Source organism: Balaenoptera physalus, assembly GCF_965194825.1.
Source record: "Balaenoptera physalus genome assembly, chromosome: 21".
NCBI lineage: Eukaryota > Metazoa > Chordata > Mammalia > Artiodactyla > Balaenopteridae > Balaenoptera > Balaenoptera physalus.
The window spans coordinates 27,740,062-27,767,907 of record NC_138902.1 but is presented as its reverse complement, the minus strand read 5'-3'; the positions used below and the strand labels follow the sequence as shown (position 1 = coordinate 27,767,907).

The 27,846-nt window shown below is 37.4% G+C and overlaps 2 protein-coding genes across 2 annotated transcripts; both read left to right on the top strand.

Annotated features, from left to right (window-relative positions):
- Positions 1-108: 108 nt before the first annotated feature.
- Positions 109-14,144, top strand: FRG1 (FSHD region gene 1). Its single transcript, XM_082444542.1, has 10 exons — positions 109-244; positions 341-418; positions 2,818-2,888; positions 6,921-7,046; positions 7,857-7,914; positions 8,257-8,371; positions 9,647-9,751; positions 11,810-11,901; positions 12,410-12,520; positions 14,036-14,144. Exons 2-10 carry the CDS (start codon positions 357-359, stop codon positions 14,070-14,072), a joined length of 777 nt encoding a protein of 258 aa, XP_082300668.1. The 5' UTR covers positions 109-244; positions 341-356; the 3' UTR covers positions 14,073-14,144.
- LOC309651647 (uncharacterized protein) lies at positions 8,311-27,745 on the top strand (the record flags this gene model as incomplete). The annotated part of the gene is made up of 2 exons (XM_082444546.1): positions 8,311-8,403; positions 23,150-27,745. The coding sequence occupies exon 2, from the start codon at positions 27,263-27,265 to the stop codon at positions 27,743-27,745; it is 483 nt and encodes a 160-aa protein (XP_082300672.1). The 5' UTR covers positions 8,311-8,403; positions 23,150-27,262.
- Between the last annotated feature and the right edge of the window lie 101 nt (positions 27,746-27,846).

Here is a 27,846-nt window from a genome sequence, read left to right as displayed (position 1 = left end):
AGCAGGGCTGTGAGACCCGCCACATCCACCAGAGGGCGCATCTCCCCGGTTTCCTCGCTTAGAAAGGCCCTAAGGTTCCCGTTCTCAGGACGGAGCAAATGAACGCTGGTATATTTAGGCCCTCTGCGGTTGCCGTAGCCGCAGGCTGTAAACAGGAAGTAGAATTCTATTTGGGACTCAATCTTCAGGAGAGAAAGGCCAGGGATTCCGGGGAAACACGCCCATTCCGCTGATACGTTCTCAGGTAGTTTGGACTCCATCCCCACTTTTGTGCTTCCCTCGCCGGCTTCTGCGCCGGTTCGCGTATCTTGCCCTGAGCCAGCTCCCTGTCTTAATACAGAAGCGTCACCGCAACCATGGCCGAATACTCCTACGTGAAGCCCACCAAACTCGTGCTCAAGGGAACCAAGGCCAAGAGGTAAACCGCGAGTTTGTGCGGGAGAATCTGCCCCTCTTTTCCGACAACCCTCCGCTCTCCCCTCCCAGCGGCTAGTCTGTGGAAGCCGCCGGGAGCTGTCATTCAGGCTCCCAGTCCTTGGGCCTGGCCTCCTGCCGGGCTGGACTCAGTTCCCGGGGCCGGTGCAGAGACGCACCGCCACAGTCGCGCCCTAGCAGGGCGGACCGATAGCCCAGGAGCCACAAGTTCGGGTCCCTTGATGAGCCCCCCACCTCCAGACCTATGCTTGGTGGGTCTGTATTAGTCTGATCGTGTAGGTTATAACAGTAACTTCCTTTATTAGGAATAATTATTTTCAACATTGTCTCCCTCCCACCTAGAAAAAAATTAGCTTTTAATGCAATATGTAGATGTGGATTTTGAAAAGGATATGGGTTTGAAGCTGGACTCCACTAATAACTAATTTTGTGATTTGTGGCAGGTACGTTAATATCTTTGAGCTTCCGTTTATTCGTTTATTGGGAGAGATTAATGATACTCTAAAAGGATTATTATGAGGATTAAGTGAGATAACATGTACAGTAAATAATTAGAGCCAAATACAAGTAAGAATTTATAGTGGTGATTTATGAGTATTAGATTTTTAGGAAAAGATATCTGCCCACTCATACCTCCACCTCTTTTTTAACTGCTAGATTTGCTCGGGGTTGATTATTCACAAAAATGTTGAGCATTTCATCCTGGTCTGAGTGATAGAGTTTTAGGTACTTTTATGAGAGATGGAAAGAAAGTGTCAAGGAGCAAACTGAAGCCACTGCACTTGAGAACTCTGCCTAGGGGTCTGGCATCAAGAATTTCTCCTGAATACATGTGAAATTGTTACTGTCTGAATTCATAGGAGGGAGGGGAGAGTTAGCTTCTGAAAGCTTATTTTGTGATGAAAATACAAACAAGTGTGTCGTATAATCATTACAACTATCAATATAATTAACACATACATAGCACTTTCTATGTGCCAAGAACTGTTCTAAGTACTACATATTAACTTTTTTTTAAAGTCACTCTTGGTTTTCTTTTAATTATTGAGATATAATACATATACTATACAATTCACCCTTTTAAAGTAGAATTCCGTGCCTTTTAGGATATTCACAAGGTTCACCACTGTCAAGTCGCTGAACATTTTCATCATCTCAGAAGGAAACCCCACCGTCATTAGCAGTCACTCCCCTTTCTGCTCGTCCCCTAATCCCAGGCAACCACGAATCCACTGTTTGTCTGTATCAGTTTGCCTCTTCTAAATATTTCATATAAATGGAATCATACAATATGTGGCCTTTTGCACCTGGCTTCTTTTCCTTAGGATAACATTCTCAAGGTTCATCTATGTAATATTAGTACTCATTCCTTTTATGGCTGAGTAATATTCCATTGTATGGATACAACACATTTTGTTTATCCATTCATCAGTTGATGGACATTTGGGTTTCCACTTTTTGGCACTTGTCAATGATGCTGCTGTGAATATTCGTATACAGGTTTCTGTGCGGACATATGTTTTCTTTTCTCTTGGGTGTATACCTAGGAGTAGAATTGTTAAGTCCTATGGTAACTCTGTGTTTAACTTTTTGAGAACTCCAAACTCTTTTCTAAAGTGGCTGCACCATTTTACATTTTCATGAGCAATGTATGAAGATACGCATTCTCTTAATCCTCACAACAGCCTTAAGAGTTGGGTTAAATTATTATCCTCATTGTGTAGGTGGGGAAACTGACTTATAGAGAGATTAAGTAAATTTTCCAAAAATCACAGAGCTAAGAAATGACAGAATCAGGCTTTTAAAAGGCAGTCTGGCTCCAGAGTCTGTTCTCTTAACTGTAACACAGTATGTACAGGATCAGAAGTGACTTCTCAGGATTAGAAGTAAGAGGGTATATCAATGTATATCGTTGTAAATCAATAATTTATATATCAATGTACATCTTAAAAGAGTTCTAAGGGGCTTCCCTGGTGGCGCAGTGGTTGAGAATCTGCCTGCTAATGCAGGGGACACGGGTTCGAGCCCTGGTCTGGGAAGATCCCACATGCCACGGAGCAGCTGGGCCCGTGAGCCACAACTACTGAGCCTGCGCGTCTGGAGCCTGTGCCCCGCAACGGGAGGGGCCGCGATAGTGAAAGGCCCGCGCACCGCGATGAAGAGCGGTCCCCGCACCGCGATGAAGAGTGGCCCCCACTTGCCGCAACTAGAGAAAGCCCTCGCACGAACCGAAGACCCAACACAGCCAAAAATAAAAATAAATAAATAAATAAAGTAGCTATAAAAAAATTAAAAAAAAAAAAAAAGAGTTCTAAGATTCCATCTTATGACAGTATGCAAATCAATATATTTAAACTCATCTATATAAATTATCTCCTACAGTAAGAAGAAAAAGAGCAAAGAGAAGAAGAGAAAAAGAGAAGAAGATGAAGAAATTCAACTTGATATTGTTGGTGAGTCAGTTTTGTATACTTTATTCTGAGAAAAGTTAACATCAGTTGAGATCCCTTTAAAAATATTTTCCTAGTCGGGATAAGTAGTAAAAAGGAAGTAGAAGGAATTTATGACTGACTCATATTTGTCTTAAAGTGCTCAAATATTACTTATAGTTATAGATTGCTTTTATGCTCTAGCACAGTAGATGTCACTGCTGAGGTCTTTTCTTCATCATCAGAACAAAGCACAGGAGAGAGGAAACATGGTTCTCTGAATCATTACACTGCTTAATAACCCAGAGATACTGATATATCATTTTAAAGGCCTAATATAGATAAATATTATTTAACCAAATACATTTTACAAATTATTTTCTCTTTTTCTTTTCATATTGATATCCAGTTGTCCCAGCATCACTGAATAGACTTTCCTTTCTCCATTAAAGTGCTTTGGTATCTTTGTCAAAAATCAATTGACTTTATATGTGTTAAGTCTATTTCTGGACTCTGTTCCATCGATTTGTCTACTGTTCTAGTGATATATTTGTCTTGATTATTGTCATTTCATGAAGTCTTGAAATTAGGTTGTGTGAATCTCCCAACTTTATACTTCTTCTTTATACTTCTATACTTCTTTATACTCTTCTAGATCTTCTGCATTTCCATATAAATTTTACAATTTATTATTTTCTACCATAAATCCTGTTGGATTTTCTGGGAGAATTATATTGAATCTAGGTCATTTGGGGAGAATCAACATTAAGTGTACTTGGTCAACATGGCACAGAACATATAAAATACAAATAATTTTAAATCATTAACTGTTACATTTTTAAGAAAGATTTAATGATCATAGGATGCTGATAATGATTCTGAGTAAAGCTTTTTTTTTACTGAAAACAATTACAGCTATAAGTCAGAAGTAACTTAAATCATCATGTAAACCTCTCACTAAATTATTTTAATTGTGGTAAAATATACATAACAAAATTTATCGCTTTAGTGATTTTTAAGTGTATAATTCAGTGTCATTAAGTGCATTCACGTTGTTATACAGCCATCACCACCATCCAGCTCCAGAATTTTTTTCATCTTGCAAAACTGAAACTTTGCACCCATTAAATTATGAATGCCCATTCCTCACTCCCCTCTAGTCCCTGGAAACCTCCATTCTATTTTCTGTCTCTATGAATTCAACTACTCTAAGTACCTCAGAAGGGTGGAATCATACAGTATTTGTCCTTTTATGACTGTCTTACTGTGCATAATGTCTTCAGGGTTCATTCACGTTGTAGCATGTGTCAGAATTGCCTTCCTTTTTAAGGCTGAATAATATTCCGTTGTACGTATATACCACATTTGTTTTTCCATTCATCTATCAATGAAAACATGGGTTCCTTCTACCTTTTGCCTGTGAACATGGTTGTATAGATATCTCTTCAAGACTCTGCTTTCATTTCTTCTTGGTATAGACCCAGAAATGGAATTGCTGGATCATACACAGTAATTCTATTTTAAATTTTGTGAGAAACCACCATACCATTTTACATTCCCACCAGCAGTGCACAAGAGTTCCAGTTTCTCCACATCCTCATGAACACTTTGTTATTTTCTGTTTTTTTGATAATAGCCATCCTAATGGGTATGAAGTGGTATCTCATTATGGTTTTGGTTTGCATTTTCCTAATGATTAGTAATGCTGAGCATCTTTTCATGTGGTTATTGGCCATCTGCATATCTTCTTTGGAGAAATGCCTATTCAAGTCCTTTGCCCATCATTAGAATTAGGTTGCTTTTCTTGTGGTTGCTGAGTTTTAAGAGTTCTCTATATATCCTGGATATTTCTTCCTTATCAAATACGTGCTGTACAAATATTTTCTGGTTGTCTTTTTACTCTATTTATAGTGTCCTTTGATGCACAAAAATTTTTCATTTTGATGAAGTCCAGTTTGTCTGTTTATTCTTTTGTTGTTTGTGCCTTTGATGTCATATCCAAGAAATCATTGCCAAATCCAGTGTCATGAGGCTTCTCCCATATGCTTTCTTCTTAGAGTTTTATCTTGATAGTTTCAGCTCTTACATGTAGGTCTTTGGTCCATTTTGAGTTAGTATGTGTATATGATATTAGGTAAAGTCCAGCTTCATTTAAGCTAAACTTTTACTAATTTTTTTATTAGTTATGAAAAGCCTGACCTGTTGAGCTGAATAGATAATTTTGTACAGTGTGATTAACTCAATTTTTAAAATTTTTTATTATGGAAAATTTTCAAACTAATACATAAGTAGAGAAAAGAATGTAATGAATCTTCCATGAATATAATGAATCACTGAGCTTTAGTAATAATCAATATTTTAACAGTCTTGTTTCATTTACACACATGCCCACTGTGAGATAATCGCTCATGCATACATTTTTCTGGAGAATTTTAAAATAAATAACAGATACTATGTCATTATACATATATACATAAATGTGCATTTCTTATAAGATCAGTCTCTCTCTTTCTCTCTCTCTTTTCTTCCTTCTGTTTTGCTCTTTCTTTTAATACATAACACTATCATTATCAGACCCAACAAAAATTGGATAAAATTTAGGTTTGTACTCAACAGTGAAAAGCTTTTCCTCTAAGATCAGGAACAAGACAAGGATGCCCACACTTGCCACTTTTATTCAACATAGTATTGGAAATCCTACAGAGCAATTAGGCAAGAAAAATAAATCCAAATCAGAAAGTAAGAAGTAAAAATGTCACTATTTGCAGATGACAGGACATTATATATAGAAAACCCTAAAGACTCCACCAAAAAACTGTTAGAACTGATCAACGAATTCAGTAAAGTTGCAGAATACAAAATGAATATACAAAACTTTGTTGCATTTACTATACATTAATAATGAACTATCAGAAAGCGAAATTCACAATCCCATTTACAACTGCATCAAAAAGAATAAAATACCTAGGAATAAATTTACGAAGGAGGTGAAAGACCTGTACACTGAAAACTATAAGACATTCATGACAGAAATTGAAGAAGACGCGTAGAAGAGATATTCCATGGTCATGGATTGGAAGAATTAATATTGTTAAAATGTCTAAACTAACCCCAAAGCAATCTACAGATTCAGTGCAATTCCTATCTAAATTCCAGTGGCATTTTTCACAGAAGTAGAACAAACAGTCCTAAAATTTATATGTACCACAAAAGACCCCAAATAATCAAAGCGATATAGAGAAAGAAAAACAAGGCTGGATGTATCACACTTCCTGATTTCAAAGTATATTATAAAGCTAAAGTAATCAAAACAGTATGGTACTGCCATAAAAACAAACACATAGATCAATGGAGCCAGATAGAGAGCCCAGAAATAAACCCATGCATATGCCAGGAATATACAATGAAGAAAGGACAGTCTTTTCAATAAATGATGTTGGGAAAACTGGACTGCTATCTTGTACCATACACAAAAATTGACTCAAAATGAATTAAATGTTTAAATGTAAGACCTGAAACCATAAAACTCCTAGAAGGAAAATATACGTAATAAGCTCCCTGACCTCAGTCTTAGCAATTGTAATTATAATCTGGAGGGATACATAGGAAACAGGTTGTAATAGTCATTGCCTCTGGAAAGCAGTCGTGGATGACTGGAGGCTGATATGAGAGAGACTGTTCTGTGTATATCATTTTGTGCCTTCATGTGTACTGCTATTTTATATTTTAAAAGAACCTAATCTTGACTGTGGTGGTAGTAACCTAGATCTACATACCTGCATAGAAACATACAAGTGAGTGTGTGTAAAAGCGATGAAATCTGAATAAGTTTCATGGATTGTATCAGTGTCAGTTTTTTGGTTTTGATACTGACTATAGTTATGCAAGATGTTAACCATTGGGAGAAAGTGATTAAAGGGTATTTGAGAGCCCCCTGTATTATTTCTTACAACTACAGAATAAAAATTTTAAATATGTTATAATGACAACAGCAACAAGTAAGAACCTTCTGTCAAATCCAGAATATAAATTTAAATTACTGATTTTATTTTTTAGGAATCTGGTGGACAGTAACAAACTTTGGTGAAATTTCAGGAACCATAGCGATTGAAATGGATAAAGGAACCTACATACATGCACTTGACAATGGACTTTTTACACTGGGAGCCCCACATAAAGAAGGTTTGTGTCTGGTAGAAGCAATGGAAGGGAAAAGGCTACAGTATATATTTTATGACATTCATTCACTTAGGCCAAATTCTAACAAATCTCGAATATATTCCAAATGAATGAATCCATTGATTTGACTCTTCCATTTTTTTTCCTTCTTCACTATTTACCAGTTATTGGCAGCTCCCTCTTTCCAGTGTAAGCATTTGAAAACATTCTGTATAGTTCCAGAAGAGTATCCATGGGAATCAAAAACAATATGAATAATTGAAATAATAAGTAGAAGGAAAAAGAAAACCTGGTTGAGTCAAAGGTTTGAATTCCTTCATTCTTTAGACCTTTTGCCAAAACTAACCTGGAGCATTAACTAACTGTTAATAATTTAAAGTTTTCTCATTCCTTTCAGCCCATGGGAAGAAGCACTAATGAGATACGAAGAAATCAGAAGATTAAAAAGCAGTAGCTTCTTGTCTGAATGGCCATCCCTTGAATAAATTAAAGCATTTAGCTTTTTAAATATTAAGTGCTTATTTGTCTCTGTGCTGACTGCATTTTAAAATACAAAGAGACAGTATCTTGGAAGTGACTAAATAAGCATCATGCTGACCTATCTTGTTAAGTATGTAAAACGAAACATGAGTTATATAGAAGATAAAGTAACTCTTGATACCATGAATACTGTATTATAATTACATCATAATACAATATTCTTACGTTTGTTTTTAAAAGAAAAAGAGCTACTTCTTTCAAGCTAAAGAGTATCTTTATATGTATATTTATAAGAAATGTCAAATTTATTTCAAATTGTTTTTTCTCCTGTAGTTGATGAGGGTCCTAGTCCTCCAGAGCAGTTTACAGCTGTCAAATTATCTGATTCTAGGTAAGCTTGAGTTGAACTATAATTAATACATTGTAATACAATATGATACATTGTAATAGAATATTATATATCCATTAAAAGTAGTGTTTTTGAAGAAAAATGAATTTGGAAAATGTTTGCTATATAAGGTATTATATAATACTTGTATTTAAAAAGTAGAATATTAAATTGTATACATAGAACTACATTGTCCAATATGGTAGCCACTAGCCACACATGGCTTTTGAACATTTGGACTATGGTTAGTCTTCAATTTTTATACACACACGTTCTATTTTTATGTTCCATATTTAATTTCCTTTCTCTCCGTTTTTAACATTGATCTATTTTATTGATCTGAAGAATTGCCCTGAAATCTGGCTATGGAAAATACCTAGGTATAAATTCAGATGGACTTGTTGTTGGGCGTTCAGATGCAATTGGACCAAGAGAACAATGGGAACCGGTCTTTCAAGATGTAAGTACTCTTATTGTTTATAAAAGTTCCTTGTCAGTGAATGAGAAAGTCTCTAACATTCATTGAGAATATATGTTCAAAAAAAACAAAAAAAGTAGACTGCAATAATGCATTAAATTTTTTAAAACCAACATGAATTCATAACCTTAAAAAGATCTCAAAAAATAGTACAACACAGGGGAAAAAAAAACAATCAACAAAGTGAAAAGACAAGCTATGGATTGGGAAAAGTATTTGCAAACCATATATCTGATAAGGTGTTAATGTCCAAATTATATAAGAAACTCATTCAATAGCAAAAAAAAAGAAAAATTTTAAAAAGGGCAAAGAAACTGAATAGATATTTTTCATTATATCAACAGAAAATGCCAACATATGATAAGGCCAGGATGATGAGTCAGATACTACCAGTTATACAGAATTTGAGGGATGTTCATTTCACTTTATTTTTGGGAAAAACACTAAGTTTTAAAATTTTAAATTTAAATGAAAGAAAGACTTAACAGTCCCTGATGTAACAAGTAAAACTTTACTACAAAAAGGTACTCAGCAGAAAGATCAGCAGCACAGATTTAAATCACCTTGGACTATACAGCCGCATCCAAGCTTACCAAAAGTCATGCAGATGACAGAAAACCCAGCCCTTACCACCTCAGATAAGAAATTAAGTCAAATCCGTGTTATTAGCACTTTCGTAACTGGATATGATAGAAGATTTAATTCTTCCTACACCCAAAAGTCCCTCAGACATTGATTCTTAAAGTTCTGAACAATAAATTCAAAGGCATCGAAGGCTAGCTTTTATGAGATATATTTTCTCTGCATTTTTTTTCTTTTTTTAAAATTTTATTGAAGTACAGTTGATACTTCAGTCAACTATGATATGTTTTTATATTTTCTAATTATGGAGAAAAATTTAAAACACTACTATTATAACTTTTTTTGTCTTTAAAGCTAACTTTTTAAAACAGTAAATCAGTTATATCCTCAATAAATCTCTGAGGCCAAAGGAAATAATTCTATTCCATACAGTTAGAATTTAGTCCTACTAATAGAATATACTAAAAATGTTTAATGTGGTTATCTTTGAGTAGTAAGATTATAGGTGATTTTAGTTTTCTTCTCTGTATGTTTTTTTATTTTTCCAGGTTTTCTTCACATTATTTTTCCTGATTACTTTTAGACATGGGAAAAAAATCAATTTAGTCTCAAGACTTTAAGAATTTTTTTCACAGGCATTCTTATAACTTATTTCTTATTATTTTGTCCATTTAGGGGAAAATGGCTTTACTGGCCTCAAACAGCTGCTTTATTAGATGCAATGAAGCAGGTGATATAGAAGCAAAAAGTAAAACAGCAGGAGAAGAAGAAATGATAAAGGTAATCATGAGACTTTTCTATAGACTAATACACGTCACATGTATGATGTGACTATGTCTCTTTAAAATGTTGTAGTCTGATCCAGATTCGCTGTGTGTAATGCATTAGTGAGGGCCAGAGAGGAAGGCTTAAAGAAATGAGGGAAAAAAGCCTTTTCTAAAGTGGCTTTAATCCTTATAAATAAAGCATAAAAATCCATGTTACATTTTCTCTACTATCAGCATAATTTAAACACATCTATCAAGCATCTGTATATGTTTTAAATTCTGTGTCATATATTTGATTTTATTTTTTAAATGTTCTTGATTTTCATAATCCTCAGTCTCACAGTCTTACAGTATTCTTTTTACCTTGAAAAATATCACTAATCTTTTTAAACAAGAATGTTAATACCAGTAACTCTTCATTTCATCATTTGGAGTTGACTGATGGAGAAAAAAATACTATTCTAGACAGCTCAGGAATTAGAAGTTTCGGTCTATCTTCCATAGTTTTCTCAAAAGCCATTTTCACTGCCAAAATCTCAAAAAATTTAAATCTAAAACCTAGATTTTCTTGTTATATTTTAAAAAGTATTAGTCATAATATTTTTCAATTATGTAAACAAAACTATAGCAAGTAGCTGCAGGTACTCTGCTGAGTGAGGCACATGCATAGTTGTCTTTAATCTTCATAGTGTTCCTGTGAAGTTGTCTTAACTTTACAGAGGAGGAAACAACCTTTGACCTCCCCTACATCCTCACTGTTTTGATCAGTCACTTCATGAAGTCACACAGATAAAGTGGAGACAGGATGTGTACCCAGGCCCAACTGACTCTAGAAATTACGTTCCACACCACACTGCTTCTCAGGAAGCAGTCATTAGAAAAATGCTGGTGGATTTCTGACTCACCTATTTTTAGTTTTATTTATTTATATTTAATTTTATTGTATCATGCTTGAATTGTTTTTCATCTGGATTACATTATAAAAGTATGATTATTGAAGACAAGCAGTACAAATGTATGTGCAGTACTTTGCACATCTACAGAAATAAAATGCTATATTTATCAATAATTACAACCGTTTTTATATGAAGTACCTGTCAGATTTCCCTGGGTCTGTCTGGTTAGTCAGGTACCTGGAAGCTCTGAGCAATGATAATCCAGGACTCTTTCCACCTTGCCTTTTACGTTGCAGGCTCTGCTAATCTGTGTCAGCATCCACCTTTATAGCCTGGCCTTATCTACCAGAACACATTCCCTCCTGCCAAAAGCAGTATTGTGTCACAGACCTGGCCCAGAATTTCCCCAGGTCTTCTAGGACTCCTCCAGCCAAAACCGTTGCACACATATTATTTGCACATGCCTATTGCTCACCAGTTTCTAAGCAATCTTGGAATTGTGCTCTAAGCCACAGAGATCCCTTTCCAGATGTGGGTCCTTTGGGTTGCAAATTGCCAGTTTCATGGCCCTGAATTCTGTCCTCTTCTTACCCCACTCAGTTGATCCTAATTGCTATATCTGTATCAGTTAATTTATGGAATGTTTTAGTAAGTATCTGTCAAAACTTATGAAAGTATAAGGAGGATTTAAAAGGGATAGATTCCAATTAGATGAAAACAAATTGTGTTATGTTAAAAGTTTTAATGTGTTGGTAATATCCTATGCATAGTAAAACAGCTACTATCTTAAACTTTCAGTGTTATAAAATGAACACTAAATAGCAGGATAATTTGATCCTACTGTATTTACTTTTGCAGCCAAAATTAAACTAGTTAAATTATTGCCTAATTGGCTTAGCGGGATCTGATCTGTAAAATGCTTTTCAAATAAGTTTCTCTTCAGTGTTTCTGATGTAAGGGCTCTAAAGAAACATATAATAGCAATTATTTAGATAAATTATATATATAAATAAAAACACATATCTAGAATCTGTCTTTTTCTGAATCTAATTGCTAAGTTAACTGTTTTCTTCTTTTGCATAAGAAATCACCTAGAATGTTCTTTTGTAATAAGCAAGGTGGAGCAGGGGAAAGATAAATGTGTAACCTGTTGGGTTCTCATCTCCAATATGCAGATTAGATCCTGTGCTGAAAGAGAAACTAAGAAAAAAGATGATATTCCAGAGGAAGACAAAGGAAATGTTAAACAGTGTGAAATCAATTATGTGTACGTATATTTTTTCCTTTTAGAACTGTAGATTTGGCAGTGACATGCTTCTCAAGGCACCTAAAATAAAATAACCTGAAGGACAAGCAGAGACAACATAACGTAGACTCTAGGACAGAGCACTAAACTGAATGCTTCTGTTAAGGCTTCAGTTTTCCTAATTATCATCCTGCTAGCTTTCAATGCTCAAGTCACTTGAGTTAGTCTATTCTCCCTGCTCTATAGAGTGTCTGTCACTGTCAGTACATAATGCCAACCAAATGCTGCCAGGACACAGGAGACTCCAGCCAACATTCCAAAGCTTGAGTTTGTAGAGCTAGCCAAACAACTGCCTCCTTGATGGTGGGGTACTAAAGTCATTTTTGTTGTTGAAAAGTTGTATGTTATTTAAGAAAAACAATTAGTTTTTTTAAATAAACAAAAAACTTTTTAAAATATTTTAAGCTCATCAGCAAACATGTATAATCAAAGTTTGAGATATTTTTCAAGAAAGATATTTTCTTAACAGAAAGAAATTCCAGAGCTTCCAAGACCACAAACTTAAAATAAGTAAAGAAGACAGTAAAGTCCTTAAAAAGGCTCGGAAAGATGGATTTTTGCATGAAACACTTCTGGACAGGTAGGTATATTTTTAATCATTTCCAACTATTTTCAGTGGCCAATAGAAGTAGTGTATATAAACCCATGTTCTTTTTTTAATTGCTGTAATTTTCAAATTTTTGTCTTTATTTTTAAGTTTTGAATGTGGTGGTATTACCTTAAAAGGACATCATAAGTCTGGGAAAAGATCACCAAGAAAGAATATCTGGAAATAGCCAGATTCCAAGTGCTTATATATTTTATTGCAAGAAATTCAGGTCTGACTGAAACTGTTTCATAAATTTATTTACCATCAACTTTTTATAACTATTAGAACCAGGGCTAGAAAGAAGTTGTTTGACTAATTTCAAAATTCAGTGGGTTCTATTAAAGTAGTGCAGGTTTCCAAAAATGAGATAAAAATCAGTTTAAAAATTTCTAAGTATAAAATTGAATAACAAAATTGAAGCACTTTTATTAAGTTGAATTCAGACGTGTGCAGGATATTTATCATAGCACATTATTAATATTTCTTTATTAGTATTCCTATTTAGGTAAGTAGTGTCCTAGATTTACAACATTTAAAAAATGTTTAGAAAATAAATAAAAATTAAATTGAAAAAAAATAGATACAGAAGAGGTATAATGTATGTAAATTTAGTTTGTAAACTGTAAAAGGGTTATGTAGATAATGGTGTTATTGTTATCACTATCAACAATATTAATATTAAAGTGTGAATAATAATATTTACTACCTCTTGAAAATAATTCTTTTTGCCTAGCTTTATGAAGTTTCTAGAATTCCACTTCAGTAAAAACATTTTAAAAGTTTATTTCATCTTCGTTCAGAATAAAAAATAAATAAAAATAAAATGGTTAGAGAGGTTTAGCTGTGAGCTTACAAGTATAAATCAAGGAAGTGCCAGATCGAGAGAGAATTTGGTAATCTCCTGCCACTCATTCAAGTCTTATGTTGCAAAATTAGTCTTAAGACATTTCTTTACACTCCTTGATACAGTGTTTTATCAGGTATTTTCTGTTAACCAGTTGATCAGGTGGTTACCTAAAGATAGAAAATGATGTAGTAATTGTTTCCAGCTGAGCAAATTTAACATGTACCTATTTCTAAGAAATCAAGAATAGGCTATAAATAATAATCAGGATATGGACTCAAGAGAAACAGAGTAAGGTCTGTGTCCTCTAACTTTTATCACTTATGAAAATACAACATTGCCACCTTGTTAAGTAGAAGCTTAGGGCATGCTTAAATTCAGAGGCAATTAAAATCGCTGTTATGGATTTTAAAAGCCCTTAAGCAACATGAGTTAAAGATCAGGAAAAGATTTTTTTTGTAAGAATAAAATACATGTAGTATGAAACATAAAATTGAAAAGTAAAATTTTAATTAAAATATTTTAATATAAGTGGTGTGGTAATATAATAACCAAAATTGAGAGCACAATTTCTGAGCATGAGTTTATGTTTAGTAGCAGTTGGCTATATATGACATGTTTCTACATAGATTAATTTTTATTATTTGTTTTTGTTTAAACAGGAGAGCCAAACTGAAAGCTGATAGATATTGCAAATGACCAGGATTTTTGTTTCTGTCTTCTCCTTTTTTTCTGAATAAAAAAATCAGTGGAAGTGTTTTTACAGAATTATTGGGCTGTTATGGAATTACTGCTGAACCAGTTGCTAGATTTAACCAAGATTAATCAAGTTTAATTGAGATTCTCCATGGATGTACTTTTTTAGTCAACTGCAGTGTTTCACATGGAAATGAAACTTAGAGTACACACTTAAAGTACCACAGAATTTGCTTCTTTTTCTGGATTTCCTGTCATAAAGCATGAAGTGCTACTCTGTGAAACTGATGCTTGTGCAGCTTGTGGAAGCTGTCTTATTGCTTTACAGTCTTACTTTGCATTACTTAGTACAATAGATGCCTAATCAGTACCTTTAAAAGGAAATTAGAAACTCCCAATCCAATCAGTCAGCAAGGCTTTGATTCTACCTCTTAAATATTGCCCAAATCACACACAAGCCACACAAATATCAGGACAAGGGGGCTGCACAGAGAGAAAGAAATCGGGTATTAAGCAGTGGGGTGGGAACAGGAAACGTTTTACAAAAGAGCAAGTAGGTTCAGAACAGAGGATAAGAGTAAAATTGGGGAAATTCCCTACTTAGGACAGTTTAGCCACAATGGACGTGTATTTATATAATGCTTTCATCCTCACGTGTGGGATGGGATGGGAGCTATTAAAGAGGTTCAGACACTAAGCATTGCTGAGGTCTGCTATGCTGAGGCAGTTTCATTCCTAGCCTGTCTCTTTCTGAGTTCCTGAACACAGTATTCAGGATGTCATCTAACCCTGTGAGTGTTCCCGAACCAGCTTGTATACCAGTTGCCTGGACTTCACCACTGGAAATTCTGCTTCAGAAGAGCTAAGGTTGGCCGAGGCATTTTTATGTTTTTACAATTCCACATTGATTCCAATGCACAGCCATGACTGAGACCTGGTGCCACACCTTGTCTAATTCTCAGCTTTTATATTTATATTCCATCTGTCACCAACTCTAGACTTACATGGCCCCTCTACAGCAAGGTAGCTAAGCCACCAACATCAGCCTTATAAAGGAGAAGCTCTTGCTGTAGCTCTGGCCCTAACTTGGCATTCCAATTCCAATCGCTGGACATTCCCCCATATTGCTTTCTCCCTCTTCGGATCCTTGGATACGTACTACTCTGATCCCCCAAAGCAGCAGTTCTCAAGCAGGGCCTATTTTGCCCTCTGGGGGGCATTTTGTAATGTGTGGAGGCATTTTTGGATGTCACAGCTGGGAGAACGGGGGGTACTCTGGCATTTAGAGGGTTAGAAACTAGGGATGCTGCTGCACATCCTGCCGTGCACAGGACAGCCCTGCCTTACAACAAGGAGCCATCAGCCAAACTGCCAACGGTGCCGAGATTGTGAAACCTGCCCGAGGACTTAGTCTAGTCCTTGCTTTTGTCAGCTCCCCAACCTCTAAAAAGAAATAGTTCAAATCTATATACGTAAGAATCGCCTAGGGTACCTGTAGATTTCCAAGACCCATCCTTAGAGGTGCAGGCTTAGCATATCTAGGATTAGTCCCCAAAACTGACATTTAACAAGCACTCCAGGTAATTCGGAAGCAAGCGATCTGAACCACACTTTGAGAAACACTACCCTCAAGAGACTGAAGTCTTTATTTCCAACAGTGGCCTGGTACCAAAGGCCATCTGCCGGCCAACTGATTTCCCTGGAACAGACATTCTGTCTGCCTGAATTTCTGAACGTAGTATATTCCTGGACTCCTTGTCACCATGCTCACCCTCATGTTCACCTGGTTCCTGCCCCCATTTGAGAGAGCAGGACTAATTACAGGTCCTGGCAACTGGAGGATACAGATTAAAAACAGGCATCGCCTGCCCTCATGGAGTTTATACACTAGTGAAGGAGGACAACAAATGAATAAAAATTGCAGGTAATAGGTGAGTATTCCTTCCCTGTTTCCAGCATTGCACTTTATACAACCCCCATTACGCACTGAAGTTAGTCTGGGAGAGTGGCAGAGATCAAGAATGTTTCTAGGGCTTCCCTGGTGGCGCAGTGGTTAAGAATCTGCCTGCTAATGCAGGGGACACGGGTTCGAGCCCTGGTCTGGGAAGATCCCACATGCCAAGGAGCAACTGGGCCCGTGAGCCACAACTACTGAGCCTGCGCATCTGGAGCTTGTGCTCCGCAACAAGAGAGGCCGCGATAGTGAGAGGCCCGCGCACCGCGATGAAGAGTGGCCCCCGCTTGCCGCAACTAGAGAAAGCCCTAGCACAGAAACGAAGACCCAACACAGCCAAAAATAAATAAATAAATAAATAAATAATAAAAATAAAGTAATTCCTTAAAAAAAAAAAAAAAAAAGAATGTTTCTACATAGAGTCATGTGGTGCACATTTTTCCATCCTGTGCATGAGCATATCGTGAGAAATTCTGTTTAAAGCACTATCAAAATCAAGATACATTCTGATCAAACATTCCCCTGATTTACTAGTTTAGTAACCTTATCAAAAGGAAGGTTATATACAATAAAAGCACAAACAAAAAGCTCCCCACGCCCAATTTTGACTGCTCACACATTTTCAGATTAGATCATTTTGATTTTTCTATCTTCAAGTTCACTGACTCTTTTATCATCTCTAAACTGCTATTAAACCCATCTGGTGATTTTTTAATCTCAGACACTATTTTTCACTTCTAGAATCCATTTGATCCTGTGGTTATTGCTACTGTTGTTATAATTTCTTTTTCTCTGCTGAAATTTCTTATCCATTCATTAAAAGTCTTTTTTTGGTGTTTTTGTTTTTAGGCAGAATTATAATAGCTACCTTAAAAACCCTTGTCTTCTAATTCCAACATCTGGGTCATCTCAGGATCAGTCAACACTGATTGCCTTTTCTTTTTAGTATGTTTCTTCATATGTCTGATATAATTAGACTGTATCCTGGACATTGTGAATAATACATTATAGAAACTGTGGATTCTGTTTTGTCCTTCTGAAGAATCTTTGTTGTTTAGTAGGCAGTTAACATGGTTGACCTCAAGCTCCAAATTCCATCTCTCCACAGTGGGCAACAGCTGAAATATCCTTTTAGTTCTTTCAGTTTTAGCCGGGCTGCTTGAAGTCTGCCCCAAAGATGTGGAGTTCTGAGATCAGTGAGAGATTTGGGCAGTATGGCTACCCTCTGTGGCTTTCTTCTTTTTTCAGGATTTCCTCCTCACTTTCTAGACTCTGGTTACTCTGAACTCTGTCCTCAGATTCCTCAACTACTAAGACTAAAGGTTTCTGTGTGAGTTTTAATGACTCTTAGTGGCACTGCCTGGGGCCTGCCCTAAGTTGAAAAAATGTTGAAAATATGATTCCCTTCTTACTAGAATTAACTCCCCTCAAGTTTCTGTGTACTTTTGGTCACTCTCCTTTACCTTTAGATAATTTTTAATATTTTGTCCAAAGTTTAATTCTTGTGTATGTGAGAGTGTTAGTCTAGTCAAGCTACTCCACCATGACATGCTCCAACTCTTATTTTTTCCTTGCCCTCTCTTCCCAAATTAAGGACCTGCCTGGACTTTCCTAAATACAGATACAAAACTCACCAACATCCTACAGAAAGAAGTTAATAAAGAAATCATTAAAATCAATGAATACATTCATACATCTTAAAATAGGCCTGAATTCCTAAAATGGACTCAGCATACCAGATGATCCAGTACCCACCCAAATGCCACGGAGTTCCTGGGTCAGCTCTAGTGTAGAGCTAATCAGTGCATGGGTTCAACTCCTTATTGTAGGAATTATATTTACTCAGTAATTCTAAACTCTTATAACACAGCAGAATATATTAAAATATGCTAGCTTAACATCATATTTTATTAACCAAATTATTATGACATGATAGCTTTCATAACGGGTGAAAAACATCAAAAATTACTTTTCAAGATATTGTTCTTTTATGGTATTATCATCAGTATTAGCCTAAAGGGATTAATGCAGGTAACCTCTGTGATAATTTTTTAAAGCTCACTCATCTTGAAATCCATTTAATTAAAAGATTAGAAACAACATGAGAAAAAGAACAATTTCATACCTTTACTTCCCCTTCCCTCACCCACCTACTAGTTTACAGGCTTTTTTCTTTAATGCGTATTTCATTAAGTGAACTGGATGGTGTTAAGGCAGGTTTTGCTTTACGACATTTCCTGTGTACTTCACCCCAGGAAAATCTCTGGCACTATTTGATGTATTTCTGTTTAATTTTTTGCCACTGGGCTACTTAAAACATCACTGAGGCTTATTTTCCATGATGGAGAAACAATAAGCCTTCTTTCCATTTGGCCTTGTGTTTCAACCCTGCCTTTGTATTTCATTAAAAAAAATAGATTTTCTTTTCAGACTGCATAGCAAGGACTTATAAATTAAAATCTGCAGGTGTTCATCCGCACAAAAGAAAGGAATCTACAGATATCAAACAAAGGGAAAACAGGAACCCGCAGAGATGAATGAGGACCAAACCTCACTCTCACCTGGAAGTTTCTGCCAAATCCTGGAGACTTTGAGCTTTTGCTTTGACAAGTGTCCAAGATATGGGAGGTAGGAGCCTGGACTCACCCAGGAGGGAATCTATGGCTACAAAGGGCTATGCCTTCAAGGGTAACAGTGCAGAGAAATAAATCTTATTGCACAGAGGAAGGTGACAAAGTTTTTCTTTTGTTTGGCACTGAGTAGAAGGAAAGGAAAAAATTAAAAATACACAGAGAAACAAAGCACCATTAATGAGAATCAGGAGAAGCAAAAAAAAAATTTAATCATCAAATGTATAATATTAAATAACTATACTTGACATGTTTAAAGAAATAAAACTTAGGCTGGGACATAAGCAGGAAATAAGAGATTACAGGACTTCCTTGGTGGCACAGTGGTTGAGAATACGCCTGCCAATGCAGGGGACATGAGTTCGATCTCTGGTCCAGGAAGATCCCACATACTGCAGAGCAACTAAGCCCGTGCGCCACAACTACTGAGCCTGTGCTCTAGAGCCCGCGAGCCACAACTACTGAGCCCACATGCCACGGCTACTGAAGCCCGTGTGCCTACAGCCCGTGCTCCACAACAAGAGAAACCACCACAACGAGAAGCCCATGCAGTGCAACGAAGAATAGCCCCCGCTCGCCACAACTAGAGAAAGCCTGTGCACAGCAACAAAGACCCAACACAGCCAAAAAATAAATTAAATTATAGCTAAAAGACGGTGGTCTATGAACCAGGTAGCAGGCCCAGACCAGATAGCAAATGTGCCAGCACCTTGATCTTGCACTTTTCAGCCTCTAGAACTGCAAGAAATGAATTCTGTTGTTTATAAGCCACCAAGTCTATGGTAGTTTGTAATAACAGCCCAAGCCACTCAAGATAAAATAATTCAAAGAATTATAAAAGCCCATAAATACATGAGAAAATATTTAACCTTATCAACAATGGTATACAGGTAATCTTTAACACTTGGCTCTCCAGAGGGGAAAGCCCTGATTTGTAATGTTTGCTGATTTCCATGGGGTAAATATCATATGATGAATCAAACTACCAACGTTTTGTCACTGAACACAATCACACTGTGATGTCACTGGCTCATGAGAGCCCACGCCAACACTGCAAAATAAAACTACAGTGAGGCAGCATTTGCAGCCACCAGACTAGTAAAAATGTAAAAGTCAGTCAATACCAGAGTTGGCAAATATATGAAACACTAGGAACTCTAATCCACTGTTTGTAGTAGTAAATAGGATTAATCGCTTTGGCTGAATATATGCATATCCTACAACTCATAGATACTACTCCTTCAGATCTTTGTATTTTAGATACAGATGCAATATTAACATCCAGGATTAGACTTGGTCTTTTCCTACATGATCCTGATAAAATGAAGTATAGGATTATGGTTGGTTTGGTTGTGCTTCTTGTATCTTTAATAGAACAACAACAACAAGATCCCTGAAGCTTTATTTTAGAGCCTGAAGAATAGAAAGACAGCTTATCTCTGAGATATTCTGAGATAAAAGCCAAGGTGTCTCACCCTAGGTCCTTGACCCAGTCCTTTTTCTAGAACTCACACTTCTTCCAAAGCCCATCACAAATTGGAGACTTTCTACAAGAAGGTTGGAGACTGTGAAAACTACAGAAAGCAAAAGAGACAGAAAATGAAAGAAGTGTGATTGAGGGAAGAGAAGGGAAGGATAGGCTTGTAGAACCCCAGTTAGCACTTGAGTGCATTCCCCACAAATTATTGTTACTTAGAGAAGTTAGGATCCTGAGCTCTGTAAGTAATAAGTCACTTAATCATCATATATTTATTCTACACCATCATTATGTCAGGAATTGTGCTAGATATTGCAGATACCATGATAACAACATAGACTGACCCCTGTCTTGAAAGGGTTTATAGATTAAGGAAGGCAGACTTTAAACAAATAGTAATTAATCAAATAACTACGTGTGCAAAGGACATGGAAAAGTACAGGATATCTGAGAATTGATTAACAGGGTAACAAAACTTGGTTTGGAAAGATATAAGTAAGGGAAGCCTCTGCTAAGGAAGACGTAAGTTAAGCAGAACTCTCAGTAGTTATACGTGTGAAGGCAGGCGTGAGAAAGAATATTCCATGCATAGAAAGCCAGTGAGTAGGGACACTAAGGCGGGAAAAAGCATGGTATTTTGGAAAAATTGCTTTAAGGGAATGAGTGAGGGGGTGTGATAAGCAATAATTCCTTCCAGAGAGGAAGTCAGAAGCAATCCAGCTTCTAAGCAGAGCCTTCTGAGCCATGGTTGAGAATGCTGGACTTGACTGTAAGGGTAATGGGAAATCACTGAAAGATATTAAGTGGGGAAGTGAGAACATGCGTAAAGAAGAAAAGACATCTGAAGACCAGGCTCTGGGGCACCCCACATAAAGAGGTCAGTTGATGAGTAGAAACTAACAGAGGGTATTGAAGACATGTCGAGTGAGGAATATAAGAATCAAAAAAGACTGGTATTCCAGAAGCAAAATGAAGTAAGTGTTCCAATGTCTAAGATATGACAATGGAATTGGGCATTTGAGGTAAAATACAGGCTAAGAACATTGCAAGGGAAGAGGTCAAGAAACCGAGAAAAATCAGAATATTGGAAAAATTGTCTCTGTGGAAATTGCAATCGCCAAAATATTGACAGGTATCATATTTAAAAGAGTGACAGTGAGCCAGATGTGAAAAATCTTCAAGGGGTGAGGAAAAGCAGGAGCCATCAGAGGTCTACAGATGACCTAGTATGATGGCACCAGCTTCCAAGTCAAGTCAAATAACTGTGAATGTTTTGGGTGTCGGTAACATTAGGTAGGCCATATGAAAGTATTGATAGTCAACTACTTATTAACCTACAAAAATGGCAATCTCATATGGTTCAACCCAATATAACTGAATATATAAAACATACATTTGAATTGTAGTTGGCCTCACAAGTTGATACATATTTATGTTCGTGGTATTTTCTTTTTCAGTTGTAAACTCCCTTTGATCAGGAATTCCTATTTTACTGTGTGTGTGTCTTTCATGGCACCTAGTGGTCTGCTTGGCACTTTTAGTAGGTCATTTAGTACTTTTAATATATATGTTACTATAATTGCTACTGCTGACGTATGTTGTCATTTCAGGGTAATAATCATTCTCCTCACCTTTCCTGGTTGGGAAATGATTGAGAAATATACACAGGCATTGGGTGGCAATCAACATCAGCTTTACTGCTGATTAAGCTGGAAAGGAGAAAACAACTTGGACCTGAGGCCAAGATGGGATGCCAACTCCTTCTCCTCTGGAATGAATTTATGCACTCAGTCATTTGACAAATGCAAACTGCTTCCCAGGGGCACGGCCAATCTCTAACATGACAGGGAGTAAACTGAGGGCAGAGTAGGCCAGGTTGGGGGGCAGCAGATGCAAGTACATACAAAAGGCTCCATTTTTTTTACCTTCTCTCAATGTCTCCCAGAGCCACCCTTTCATGATGCTTTCTTCAAAGTCTTCACAGCCATGACGTTAACATAGTATTTTAAAAATTTGTTGGATAGGTGCCAATTTTGGAAGATGTAGTCAAAGACAGCAATTACTTCCCCCTCCACTCTTGTCATCCAGGAATTACCACTGTGGGCATGCAGATCTGAGTGAGAGAGCTAGAGAAGTCAGGCCACACATGTGCAGTGACCCATCCAGCTATTTACCAATTAGGTAAGTCACTCTTCCCCTAGGGAAACATGAATTAAAGGGATTGGGGAGAAAGGTGGAAATTTTCTCCCCCAAAGCATCAGATGGTTTTGTAAGGCCTAAAGCTTATACAATTTGGATGGTCCTCTTTAAAGAAAAGAATACAAAATTACAAGTGTAAAATTGGGTAGAAGGTTTGGAAGATGACTGAGCGAGTGAAGGTCCTGAAACTTAAGCGTTACAGCTTTATAAATATATAGCTTTATAAATTCTCCTCTGCTCTTGAGAAGGTAGACATATCTATTTTTATGTGTGCATCACTTAGGATGCTATCAGATACAACAATTCAACTTGCAAGCAAACCAACTTGAACTGGCTTAAATAATAAAGAAGAGTAGTGGCTTACCGTAATTAAGGGTCCAGTTGTTGGACAGGCTCCGTGTTTGGTCATCTATCAGCTTAATGTCATAATGACCCAGTTTCTTTCCTTCTCTCCTCTGTGCTGTCCACAGTACCTATTCATCCTTAGGCAGCTCCCTTCAAGTTTACAGCATGAATGCCAGCAGCAATGGGGACTAATAGCTTACTCTTTCCTGTTAGAAGAGAAAGGACAATTGCCTCAATCATAGAGCAAAAACCCTGAGATTCAAACCATGGCCTATTGAATTCAAGAGTGAGTGACTAAGGCCGCAGCCAAGCATGGGGGCAAGAGGACTAGGGTAACCTTAAACATCAGGCCAACCAGGGCCCACCTCCAGAGATGAAGCTAAGGACACGGTTCATCCAAATCGCATGTCTGCTGTATAACAGAAGCGTGGAATTGAGGTTGGTAAAACATCCACAATATTAAACCAGAGGGTAGGGCTTCCCTGGTGGTGCAGTGGTTGAGAATCTGCCTGCCAGTGCAGGGGACACGGGTTCGAGCCCTGGTCTGGGAGGATCCCACATGCCGCGGAGCAACTAGGCCCGTGAGCCACAACTGCTGAGCCTGCGCGTCTGGAGCCTGTGCTCCGCAACAAGAGAGGCTGCGATAGTGAGAGGCCCGCACACCGCGATGAAGAGTGGCCCCCGCTTGCCGCAACTGGAGAAAGCCCTCACACAGAAACGAAGACCCAACACAGCCAAAAATAAATAAGTAAGTAAGTAAGTAAGTAAATAAATAAACCAACCAGAGGGTACAGCATGGAATGAGTTAAATCTATTGATATTTTACAAAATACTCATTTGATTTACATTTACATTTTCCCTTCCGTCTTCATTTTTCTCTCCCACAAAACAAAGCCCGAGGGCAGGGATCATTTGTTCGCTAGTTACCCAGCACCTAGAGTAAGTACTCAGAGTTTATCGAGGGAAAAATGAATTTACCACAAACTTATGAGAAACAACTGGTTGGAAGCATTAAATAGGTAATTATAATGGTTTATGTAAAATGGAACTCTGCAGGAATATGAAGTCAGAACAAGAAAAAAAGATTCAGAGATTATTGGATTTGAACCGAATTGAAGAATAATTTTCAGGTCAGAACTATATGTCTTTTCAAAGAAAGCAAAAATAGACAAAAGGATTTTTTTGTAAAGTGGCTCTTCAGATTCTTACATGTCTGTGGTACCAGGGGTTCAATAAGACAACAAAAATGTTTCACAAAGTAACAGAAAGATAAGCGCAAAGTAAAGGATAATTAAGATAACCTTTTGATTTTGATATTACATGGGGGGGGCAATTAGATTAAATGTGAGCAATTAATTTATAGTTTTGTAATAGAATAAAATATCATTATACCTTGAGCCAAAGGTAATAATTTGACATATTTTTCTTTATAAAAGTAAAACATAAAGCAAGTAATCTTGCTTAGTGTGATAAATAAAGCTCCTGGAGGAAAAGAATCATGTAACAGTTTTGCAAGACTTCTGATTTTCCATCTATTTCATCTTTCATTCTCTAGATTCCTTTCTGAAAATATGGATAAAAATCAAAGCTTTGAAACTCAGATTACATTTTAGATATACTAAGTCTTTTCTTCTTAATTAAACAATTCATTGGTAAATACTTCTGGTAAAATTTTTTAAATTTATTATTTTTTTGGCTGCACCGCGTGGCTTGCGAGATCTTAGTTCCCTGACCAGGGGTCGAACCCAGGTCCCCTGTAGTTAGAGCGCACAGTCCTCACCACTGGACTGCTAGGGAATTCCCTAAAATGTTGTTTTTTTTTTTTTAAACTGGATCATTATTTCCATATTTCTTTCTTTTTTAGCGCAAACCTTTGAATATTCAGTTTTATTAAATCAAGTCATACCTGTTCTGGGTAATGTGTTATGTGCGGTAGATTTCATTAAGGGTTGGGTGATTAGACTGCACTGATTTTAAATCACCTCAGGAACCCAGGAATGTTAGGTAGGAGATTAGAAAAGGTCCACAGCTTGCCAAGAACTTCAGCTATTCTGATAAACAATTCGATTACTGATGCTGACCCTTGCACATTAAATATGTCATCCAAGTCTTACACCTGATGCTTGCTGTGAAGATAGTATTTGAACCACCCTTCCCGCCGACATAATCATGCCTTTGTACACTTAAATACCATTTCTATGAATATGTCTGTGTGCCATAAACCACAGCAAAGTTTCCTATAGCCACATGCTTTGCCTTGGCCTTCCGTACATTTCTAGTACTGAAGAATCAAGTAGATTAAGAAAAAAGATGTAGGTGTAAGAAAAAAATGCATAAAATGGTATAATTTTAGGGAAGTAGACTTAAATTTTAATTTGCCTGAAAATAGAATCAACGGTATATAATAGGGCTTTGAAAGTTAAATGCAAAGTTATATGAAAATTAGAATTTTTCATGCCTAAGAATATCATGCCAATTGACGTAAATTTTCTGTATAAAGATTCTGATTTTGCCATACCATCTAATCAGCAATTAATATCCTCTCATAGGGAAAAAATGTGTTTGGTGACATGTTTAAAGTGCTCTCGGTAGTATTCAAGATGAATGATCTTCAAGGATGTGGAGAAAAGGAAACCCTCATACACTGTTGGTAGGAATGTAAATTGCTGAAGCCACTGTGGAAGAGTATGGAGGTTTCTCCAAAAACTAAGAATAGAACTACTATATAATCTAGCAATTCCACTCCTGGCTATATACCCAAAAAAAACAAAAACACTAATTTGAAAAGATACATGCACCCCTATGTTTATAGCAGCATTATTTATAATGGCTAAGGTGTGGAAGCAACCTAAGTATCCATCAAGATGAACGGATAAAGAAGTAGTGGCAATATATACAATGGAATACTACTCAGCCATAAAATAGAAGGAAATTTTGCCATTTGTAGTAACATCGATGGATTTTGAGGGCATAATGCTAAGTGAAATAATACAGAGAAACATATATACTGTATATCACTTAACGTGCAGTCTAAAAAATAAACTAGGGAATAAAACAAAAAAGAAGCAGACTCAAAGATATAGAGAACAAACTAGTGGTTACCAGCTGGGGAGAAGGGAAAGGGGAGAGACAATAATGGGATTATATGAAATCATGTGCGTGAAACTTTTGAAAACTGTAAAGCACCATAGAATTTAAAGAATCTTTCATTCAATAAAAAAAATTTTTTTAAAGATGAATGATCTTCAAACCAAATAGCTACTTATATAAAAGATGGGAATCCTCTACTTCTTTTTTCTTTTTTTTCAGACTTATTTTAAGGTCCAAGATAATTCAACCTATTTACACATTACACATTTGCACAGAGTGAAGCCCAGGTCTTTACAATAGCTCCTTATACCCTATATAATCTGCCCTACCCCCCTTACCTCTCAGACTTCTTCTACTTCTTTTACCCCCTCTTCCTTCTCCACACACACTGACTTCCTCGCTGTAGCCGAACATGCCAGGCACATTCTCACTGTCAACCCTTTGCCCCAGCTGCTCCCTCTGCCTGGAATACTCTTCCCTAGGCATCCACAAAACTAACTTCTTCACCTCCTTCAAATCTCTGCTCAAACATCACTTTCTCAATAATGCTTGTCCTGTCCATGTTACTTAACATTGTGACTCTCCCTACTCTTGATCCCCCTTACTCCGCTTTTTCTCTATAACATTTATTACCTTCTAACATCCTATATAAATTTTCTCGGGTATGATGTTTATTGCCCATTTCTCATCTAGAATGTAAGCCTCATGAGGGAGGAACCTCCTGTCTTTTTGTTCCCTGCTTATCCCCAATGTCTGGAAAAAATGATTATTAGCACATTGTAGGTGGACAGTAAATATTTTTGAATTAATGAACATTTCTATGATCTGCTTGCTCACTGTTGAATCAGGAACCACTGATATGTTTCAAAATCATGTGATATGTTTCAAAAGTCAAACTTCCTCCTCAGAGAGAGGAACCCTGTCATCTACCAAAAACCAAAAAAACAAACAAACAAAAAACCCTAGGAAAACAGCCTTCAAACATCAAATTCTCGTTTCCCAATCTCCAGCAAAAAGATTGTCTGGTTTTCTAACGAAGTAATACAAATGGGTCAAATTGCAATTTCAAACACACACAAGAAAAAAAAGAATATATGAAGATTTTAGTGATAGTATTCTGAGTTTTACTGAAGCATTAAAAAAAAAAGCTAGTTGGATGTCAAAGAGGCTCAATCAGAAAGTGGAACCCAGAGGGTAGGATTTCCTGTTGGACTTTTAAGTAACTCATCCTACTAGGGCGACGGCGTCCATACAAGGGACGAAGGCCAAGCAAATACATCTGTAAAGCTGTTTTTCAGGTGCGAAAGCCTACCCTCCTCCCAGGTTCACCCCCAGCTCTGCCAACCTGAAGTGTTTCATCAGTTAAGTGAAAACACACAGCTGCTTTCCATCAGTGAAGGAAGGTTCGCGGTTCTACCTGAACATTCCACCTGTTGTGTAAGTGCAAGGAACTGAAGCCTAAATTCTGTGCCTTGTCAGCTCGGCTGCTAAAGTCTAAATGGGTAATTCACAGTCTTTACTATCCGTGAGAATTAATTATCCCCCCTCCCGGGTATCCCCCCACCTCGACACCTGTCCGGTGACCCCACGGTCAGGACGAAAAACCTCACTCACTTCGGCCCTGCTCTCCTTAGAGCGCAAAGACGGGTCGCGTTCGCGTGCTACGCCGCGTTTTGAGACTCTCGTGGCTTGCGCCCGTTTCGTGGGCTTTTGGTACCGAGCTGCCCGAAGGCAGACTTCGCCCTGGGCCGTTTGCGGACGCTGCACGGCCGCACCTGGCCGGCAGAGGAGTCGGAGAAGAAGGCACCCATTCCCAAGCTCGGGGGTGGGCGCGGCCCTTCGTGGGGCAGCTCTCCGGCTAGAAGTTCCTCAGCCCCACCCGCCGGGGCGGAGCTGGGGCTGGAGCTCGGGCTCGGCGCAACCATTGCCCGCGGAGCAGTGGGGGGGGGGTGGAGGGGACCGACAAACACCACGGTCCTAACGCGAGCCCTGACCCCCATCCTGTGGGTTCGTTCTTCCTCTCGGAAGGCTCCCTTGTCCTGCCGAGTCACCGAAAAGCCCGGCCCTCTCCATCTCCTGCGC

Bases quoted from the DNA above. Each gene is read 5' to 3' on its own strand.
- FRG1 (XM_082444542.1), top strand. From the start codon at position 357: ATGGCCGAATACTCCTACGTGAAGCCCACCAAACTCGTGCTCAAGGGA. The intron at 7,047-7,856 runs GTTTGTGTCTGG...TTTCTCCTGTAG, and splicing joins GGGAGCCCCACATAAAGAAG to TTGATGAGGGTCCTAGTCCT. The intron at 9,752-11,809 runs GTAATCATGAGA...TCCAATATGCAG, and splicing joins GAGAAGAAGAAATGATAAAG to ATTAGATCCTGTGCTGAAAG.